Genomic DNA, 8718 nt, shown 5'->3' with positions numbered 1-8718 from the left:
GGTACCATGGAAGAAAGGGCCTGGCAATGTGTTTCCATTAAGATTACTGCCAAGAAAACCCTAGGGAGAATTTCTGTGTAACACATGGGGTCACCATGAGGTGGAACCGACTTGCTGGCAACCACCACCACCACCGCCGCCATCCTTATTCTTAAATGGGTGAGAAGAAAGAGCAAAGCCCCCTGTGGTCATCACTGTGGACGCTTTCTCCTCCTTCATCCCTGGGTACTGTGATGCTACAGGTCTGCAGCCCACAGTGTACTTTCCTGGTGAGAACTCTTGGTGTCAGCACCTTGGGGAGAACAGATCACATAATTAGTGGACAGGTCACTCTTGCTGCCCACTTTCCCTGCCTCCCTCTTCTGAAGCACAGGCTTGAGTGAGAGGCAGGAGGCCAGAGCAGGAGAAAGGGCAATGAAAGGTGTCTGTCCTCAGCTTGCTGCCTGAGACCTCACCAGAAGGCTACAGTTGGCAATGTAGAGTATGGGGTGCAGTCACCGGGAGGTGGTCTTCCCTGGTAGCTTCTGATAGAAGGAGGCTGAGGGGGTTGGCGGGAAGGCTTTTTCATTCTCTGGAGGCAGTGTTTGGCAATGCTGAGAGCCAACAGATTGGGTGTCAGAGGGAGAGTTTTGGTTCTGTGTCATTCCCCCTCGATGCACTTAAGTCACAAGGAATGGTTCATGGTTCTCAACAAACCATGCACCTTCTGGCTTCTGTCGTTTGCTTATGTCCTCCCTTCTTTGTCTGCTCGGCAATTTCCTAGTCGTACTTCACCGGCCAGCCCCCCAATCACCTTCAGTCTTGTAATTCTCTTGGACTCTGTTAGGCATATCGATGGTTCCCTCCTCTGGGCTTGCATAAGTATGTGCTCCTAGTACTGACCCACCATCTTAAAGGGAATAGTGTTGGAATCTCTCTCCTCTACTAGAGGTAAGTGCCTCAAGGGTGAGGACTGGGTCGGATTCATCTCATGTTCCCAGTTCTCAGCACAGTACCTGGCCCAAAGTTGATACCCAGACAAAGTGAGTCTCCTGACCTTGTTCTCATGACAATGGTGGCCAGGGCATCATGCATGGAACCAGAGTAGGCAATGAGCGAGGGCATCCAGTGGTCAGCGGCAGTGGCGGTTGGTAGCATGAAGCGGTTCAAGGCTGCCATGTCAAATCTCTTCCTCTTCGCTGGCTTTGCTCCAGCGGTGGCAGCAGTTGGCTGTGATGCCGAGAAGAAAGTTGGTGGCCACGGATGCAATGGAGACCACGAAGCCCACAAAGGCGATGAAGAGGTAATCGTCCAGGGTCAGCGTCAGGTGGCAGGCCTTGAAGCTCTCCTCGGTGAGGGAGAAGAGTGGGGCACCCTCCACTTCAGGGGGGCCCCGGCACTCGGCCAGCTGAGAATCTGCAACAGAGGACCCAGGGAGGGTGAGGTCGAGGGGAGTGGGTTAAAGAGTTCCCACCAGTCACAGAGGATGGGAAGAAACACTTTGTTTAGTTTTTTCCATGTGACAAAAACATTACTTATCATCTTTATTCCCCCAACAGCCCTCAAGGCAGGTATTTTTATAGATATGAAAATCACTGCTTGGAGAGTTTCATAACTTGCCTAAAGTGCCATAGCTACCACTAGTAGTAGGTCTGGGGTTTTTATGGGACACCATCATCTCTTATGGAGTCCCTGGATGGTGCAAATGGAGTCCACCCGGAGGCACCTTGAAAGAAAGTCCCGGTGATCTACTTCTGAAAAATCAGCCATTGAAAACCCTATGGAGTACAATTCTACTCTGCTATGCATGGGGTCGTCATGTCCTGGAGTCAACTCAGTGAAAACCGGTATCATCTTTTACAATCGCCTTTTAACTCATCTCTTGACTTCTACCCTTAAACCATCTCAACACAGTTGGCTGAGTGATCCTTTCAAACCTAAAGTCTGATCATGTTACTCTGCTTGAAACCCTCCACTGGCTTTCCATCTTCCCACAGAGTCAAGGCCAAAGTCCTCACAGTGGCCTCATCTTTTCCTCTCTCCTCCTTATTGATTTTGCTCCAGTTACACTCACCTCCTGGCCATTCTTCCATGACCCCAAGCATGTCCCCTCTTGAGGAGGCCTCTGCATTTTCCTCCTTGCTGAAACACTTCTCCACCAGATCTCTGCACAGCTCAATCCCTTATTCTCTTTGGGTCTTTGCTGAAATATTCACCTTATTAGTGAGTTTTTCCCTTACCACCATCCTACATAAAATAGTAGCCCCCACTTCACCTTGCTTAGGCTCTCCCCATCTCATCTACTCTGCTTTATTTTTCTCCGTATTACTCATCCCTGTCTGACAGTCTATTTATTGTCCATCTTCTCCCACTTGAATATTAGCTCTTCTTGGAGTATCCTTAGCATCAGAACAGTGTCTTATCCATCCTAAGTGCTCACTGAATCTTTGTTCAATGAATACATGAATGAATGACTTTGTCCAATTTCAAAGCATTGGATCTTTCTGCTCCCCCAGGTGACTTTTCCAGATTCACAGGGTGTAGAGTTAAGAGTATGGACTCTGGAGCTACTGGCCTGGGTTCCAATCTCCTCTCCACCCTTCACTAGTTGTGTGATTGTGAGTAAGTTATTTAACCTCTCTGTGCCTTGGTTTTTTCATCTGTTAAATGGGACTAGTAATAGTATATACCTCATAGGGTTAATACCTGTAAATTATACCTTGGTATAATTTTTTCCTGGTACATAATACCCACCAAGCCAAATCCACTGCTGTCGAATCAATTCTGACTCACAGCGATCCTATAGGACAGGGTAGAACCACCCCCATAGAATTTCCAAGGCTGTAAATCTTTACAGGGGCAGACTGCCACATCTTTCTCCTGTGGAACAGCTGGTGGGTTCAAACTGATGACTTTTCAGTTAGCAGCTGAGCGCTTAACCACTGTGCCACCAGGGCTCTTGCTGGGATCATGGGTGTGGCCGCTCACTTCCTCCGTGGCCACTCACTTCCTCCTGGACATCACAGCCAACGGCTGCCACCACTGGAGCAAGGCCAGTGAAGAGGAAGCTTTCCAGAAGCCAGCCACTCATTCACTAGATAAATATGACAAAATCTCTCACTTTGGGCAAGTTGTTTTTGCCTTTCTGGCTTTCATGCTCTTCCTCTACGGAAAGGTGGCTAATCCAACCTACATTGTCTCAGAGGGTCAATGTGAAGAACTTTTCTAAATTATGCGCTTTATGTGCTCTTTATTCAATCTGCAGTTTTTGAGGGCAGAGAATAAAATGTTGATTTGGATCGACCCTTTTGAGAAATGAATGTGTGTCATTATCTTTAGAAATGGGGAGTCAGGTTTGGATGCTGCTTGCCCCAAACCACAGGCTGAGTGGTCCTTGCAGGCTGGGTACACAGTACTCCAGACCTGGCCCAGGCTTAGATGGTGTCTGGAGTTGACCCCTCAAGCGCTCTCCTCTGGAAACTGGAAGATCCTGAGCCTCCAAATCTATTGTTCAAGTGTGTGTGCGTGCGTGTGTGTGTGTTGGGGGATAGTGGTGAGAGAATGAATGGCTGAGAGATGTGGGGACATGGGCATGGACCAGCCAGAGAAGACTCTGGGGGCAATGGTAGGACCCTGCAGGAGTCCAGAATGGGAGCCTGGGCCTGACAGTGCTCTCTGGTGAATCAGAGGGCCAATCTTGAAGTTAGGCTATGCCCTAAGGGTGCCCTTAGGTCCCTGTCTGTTGGAATTTGTCCAAAGCACTTGAGTTATTGTGGGAATTGCAAAAAGAAAAAAGGAGAAAGACGATCAGCTAGCCCTACTTACACTGGCAAGTTCTTGGTCCCCAAGAGGAAATACCCTGGAGGGTGTGACGTGGTGCGAAGTGCCTTCTATGGAGAAATGGGGACCCTGGATTCTTAGATGTGGCCTCCTTGCTTTCTCACCACGGGTCCCTCATCTATACCAATGTGTGAGGCTGCAGTGATGGTATCTCAGACCCTCACCTGATTGCTGGGAGTCTGTGATTCTTCAGAAGGGCAGTGGGGACCTCAGAGATCACAGAGAAAGAGGAGCCCATGGGTCTGAGGGAAGCAGCGTGCCCCAGACTACCCTTTCTGTCCATAGTGGAGGGGAGAGGGTGGGGAGGCACCGAGGTTAAGCTGGCAGGGAAACTGCTCCAGAAGCCTCCCCTTCTGTACCCCACATTTGCCCCATCTCAGTCCCCAGCTATTTTGGTCCCAGAGAAGTTCCTCCCACAGCTCTGTGGAAACTCTGGAATCGTGACCCACAGCCCCCCACAAGCTATTTTGGTGCTGGGCTCCCCACTCAGTCCTCTTCTTCCTCCTACCTCATTCAGCATGGCTTCTTCTGCACACGCTGAGCCCGGGCACGGTGGAAGTCTTTGGGATGGGACCATAAGCTCTTCCTGTTGTTCTACTGTGGAGGCTGGCCCAGGCTCAGTGCTGTACAAGGGAGGGTTGGTGATAGAGGGGCCACAGCTGAACACCGCCTACCACCAGGCCAGCTTGGGCTCCACTGGGTGAGGCCAGGGCCCATCATTCCTGTGTAGTTTGGGCTCCTTCAGGCCCCAATCCACCTTCCAGCTGGGAATGGCTGGCTAGGTTGCCACATCTTAACGCCTCCTTTCAGCTCCCCACCCTATGAGCAAAGCTTGCAGAACTCTGCTGAGGCCCTTTGACCTGCCCAGAGCTCAAGCCCTGACTCTCCTGTTAGCCCAGAACCTGACTCTTCAGGTACATCCAGAGGACAGCCAGACTGTCCGCCAGGGTTCAAATCCTGACTCCACTCAGCAGCTATGTGACTTTGGGCAAGCTGTTGAACCTCTCTGTGCCTTGGAGTCCTCCTCTAGAAAGTGGGACCTCTTTAGGGTTCTTATGAGGAGATGAACTAATATATGTAATATGCTTAGAAGAGGTCCTGGCACATAGTGAGTACTGTAACAAATAGTAGGGGCAATCCCCATTTGTTAGAGAGTTTTCTCAGTGCTCAGTAAACTTAAAAAGAAGTCTGGTAGAGTAGAACAGGGCTTAGAAATGGAATATGCCTGGGTTTTATCCTTGGCCCTGCCTATTTTCTAAATGAGTGACATTGGGAAAGTCTTTTGATTGTTCTAAATCTCAGTCTCTTCACCTGTAAGACGAGGATGATAAAGTCCTGTTCAGTCTCCTTCCCACTGAATTGACTCTGACTCATGGTGACCCCATGAATGTCAAGAGAAGAAACTGTGCTCCAGAGGATTTTCAATGGCTGATGCTTTTTTTTTTTTTTTTGGGAAGTAGATTGCTTGACATTTTTTCTGAGGAGCCTCTGGGTGGTCTTGAACTTCCAACCTTTTGGTTTGCACCACCCGGGGACTCTGGAGATAATAAAAGTGAGAAACCCTGTGGGGCAGTTCTACTCTGTCCTATAGGGTCGTTATGAGTCAGAATTGACTCAACAGCACACAACAACAACAACAACAACCTTTTCGGGAGGGATCACCAGGTCTTTCTCCCACGGAGCTGCTGGGTGGGTTCAAACTGCCAACATTTTGGTTGGCAGTGGAGTGCTCAACCATTGTGCCACCAGGTAGAAGCTCATTAAACACTGTCTATTACTAGCTTTGTATTTACTATCTGTCTGACCCATTACGTCACAGGCAGGCACCACAGAAGCAAAGGCCTCTTTTAGGCAACGGCCTATTTTATTAACTGATGGGAGCCCACAGCACCTAGCCTGCATAGCAAGTGCTCAACAAATACTTGTTGAATGACAGAGCTGGTGAATTAAAAGAGGCAAGCAGGGATCAGGACACACAGTAGTTGCTCAAGAGCTCTACGTCCCTGACTCTACTTTAGGAGTCTGCTTTCAATGAGGCAAGCCCTCCTCCTTGCAGCCCAGTCTCGTCCCTCATCCTTACCTGCTGTACAGCGCTGGATCCGATTCCGCAACCACTTCAGCAGGGGCTCCATGGTGCAGCCGCACACCCAGGGGTTGCCACCAATCTGCAGGGTCACCAGCCCAGGCAAGCCCTCAAGGGCCTCCAGGCTGAGGAAGGCCAGGCCTCCGTAGCTGAGGTCCAGGTCTCTGAGCTGCACCAGGCCCTGGAAAGCCTGAGGGTGCACCCTGCGCAGCCACGGGTTGTGGCTCAGGTCAATGTGCACCAGCCCATGGGCCTTCTGGAACATGTCAGCGGGCACATGGCTGAGGTTGTTGTAGCTCAGATCCAGGTGTGCCAAGTGCTTGGCATGCAGGAAGAGGCCCGGGGGCAGCTCCACCAAGGAGTTGTTTCGTAAATCCAGCACCCAGAGCTCCATGTAGCATGTGAGATAGCCGGGTGGCACAGTGGTGATGCGGTTGTGGGCCAGGCTGAGGTTGCGGGTGTCCATCGGCAGGTCTGGGGGCACGGAGAAGAGCCGCTGGCTGCTGCAGTCCACCACCTGGTTATGGCACGTACAAAGGACTGGACAGCTGGTGCCAGCATCCGAGTGCATCAACCCAGCTGCCAAGAGGAGGGAGACCAGCAGCATGGCTGCGTGGGGTGGCCTGGGGCAGGGCAGTTGGGCCCAGGTGTCATCCATCTTAGACAGCTGGCAACAGCAGTGTTGAAGGGAGCCCACTGGGGCTGGGGCTGTGACCATGGACTTAAGAGCCAGCGGCATAGGAAGGCAGCTACCTCAGGGGCCAGAGACGTGGAAGGTGGGGCTTCAGAGCACGTGGTATCATGGCTCAAGCCTGTCCTGGGAGCCTCTAAGCACAAAAAGGCTCCCCAGGTGAGACCTGCAGGAAATCCTCTTCTGGAGCCTAGGGGGCAAGAAACCCAGCTGAGGTCCCCCAGGGTCTGGAAAGAGGATCAAAACTTGAGACAGGAAGGGCAAGAGGATGGGGCTGGACCAGCTGCCAGCAGTTCCTGGAAGGCTCCCTGCAGACCTTCTGAGTCCCTCTCGCCCATTCCTGCTGGGTGCCTCCTCCTGGTGCTCTGCATGAGAGGTGGGAGCCAGGGGGTGAAGGAGATGAAAGGTGCCCTTTTAAAGGTCCTGGCACTTTTCCCAAGAAACCATGCCCCAAATCTGGGACTGATTAGGAGACCAGGTTTGCATCCAGGTCCTCAGCAGTTAAGTTCTCAGATGGCATTTCTCCCAGTGGCTTGGTGGGCTTGAGTCCAAGGGGGCCCTGGGGTGGGTATTTTGGGAAGAGATCCCAGGGGGAAGTGGGTCTCCATGGGCTTCCTGAACGCATGAGTTCTCAGCCTCAGCGGCTGCTAAAGTCCCCAGGGGGGCTCTTTCTTCCCCAGGACGGGGAGGACCCCCAGTGACATCCACTTTCTGGACTGCTGAGATTGGGAAGAGCCATGTGTCCAAGAAGGCAGGGCTGGGGGTCAGCTAGGAGAGCTCTGGCCCCTTCTCCAAGCCAGCACCTCCTTCTGTTTGGCTCCATATTCTGCAGGCAGAGGCAGAATTCCCTCTGTCAACCAAGAAAGCACTCAGGCAGAGAAATCCAGCTTCCCCTCGCCTAGATCCTGGTCCCACCTCCCAAACTCTCTCGTTTTCTCCTGGCCCCCTCTCCTCTCTCCTTTGCTCCTCAGCCTCAAAGTTCTCTGCTGACTGTCCTCAGGTGTGGTCACCATAGGCTGTCACTGTCACTCACTAACCCTCTCCACCCAGACCTGCATCCTCCTCCTTGGATGCATTTTCTCCTCACAGCCCTACCGCCGCCAGCGCAAAACACCCCGCCCATGCACACCCCCTAAGAAAACATGCATACACACTCTGGCCATGTTGCACACCCTTTCAGACACTCTCAGCACTCCTGTCTCTGCTGGACCCCACCCAAATATTTTGCCCTGCCCCACGTTCCCGCCTCCCCAGCCTTCTTTCCAGCTCCCCTCTGCACACATAAGCCAGCAGAGCCTCCTTACCAGTTTGCTCCCATCATCTTTCACCCCCAGTGCACACCCCCTAATCCTAGCATCCTTTTCCACAAATACTCCACTCCTCATCTTGCTGCCCCTTAGCTGAAGCCCACACCCACACTCAGTCCTCTCCTCGCAGCCAGAGGGACAGAGGGCGATGACACACCTGGCACCCTAGACTGCCACCACCCCGGCCCAGCGTGGCCCCTCGCTTCTCCCTGCCCACCTGCTGTCCTCACTTTTCCTCCCCTAACTGGCTGCCTCTTCGGGCACTGCCTCTCCTTCCAGCCTCAATCCACCCCCTGGGAAACCACCCCAGCTCCCCTTTATTGAGACTCATTCCTCGGAGCCCCGAGGTCTCCCCCCTCGCACTCCCACAGGCCCTCATGAGCTTACTCACTCCGTTCCAAGGACACAGCCATCAATCTGCCACCAACACGGGTCTCCCTCGCTCATCCTGGAATCCCCGCTCGCTCATTCCTTCAAGACAACAGATTGCCTCCACAGCTATTCCCCTCCCCCGGCATCTCCTCCTCTAGGTCTACTGGATCCCGGGGCAGCATCCTCTGTAGCTTCCTGTCCCAATGTCCTCGTGCTCCCTCTTTTACCCAAAAAGGAGACCAGGGAGAGGATGCTTAGAAAAAAGTTCACAGAATCCAAATGCTTCTCCCTGAAACTCAGCTGGTGCTGAGGCTTCTGGGGTATGAGGCTTCTGCCAGGTCTTCTTCCCCTCCCCCTCCTCTCCCTCTCTCCTCCTCCCTCCATCCCTCCTCTCTCCCTTCCCCTCCTCTCTCCCTTTCTCGCTCCCCTTTTTCCTCGAGGACCAG

At 52.5% G+C, this 8718-nt stretch overlaps 1 protein-coding gene across 1 annotated transcript; it reads right to left on the bottom strand.

The window, feature by feature from the left end:
* Positions 1 to 1159: 1159 nt before the first annotated feature.
* Positions 1160 to 6689, bottom strand: LRRC55 (leucine rich repeat containing 55; the record flags this gene model as incomplete). Its single annotated transcript, XM_004389179.3, is given in 2 exon segments — positions 1160 to 1395; positions 5900 to 6689. Coding segments are annotated over 2 exon segments (1026 nt in total), but the record flags the coding sequence as incomplete, so codon positions are not given.
* Positions 6690 to 8718: the final 2029 nt, after the last annotated feature.

Source organism: Trichechus manatus, unplaced genomic scaffold (genome assembly GCF_000243295.1).
Source record: "Trichechus manatus latirostris isolate Lorelei unplaced genomic scaffold, TriManLat1.0 scaffold00236, whole genome shotgun sequence".
NCBI classification, from domain to species: Eukaryota; Metazoa; Chordata; class Mammalia; order Sirenia; family Trichechidae; genus Trichechus; species Trichechus manatus.
The sequence above is the reverse complement of the archived record's forward strand: the minus strand, read 5'-3'. Positions and strand labels throughout refer to the sequence as shown.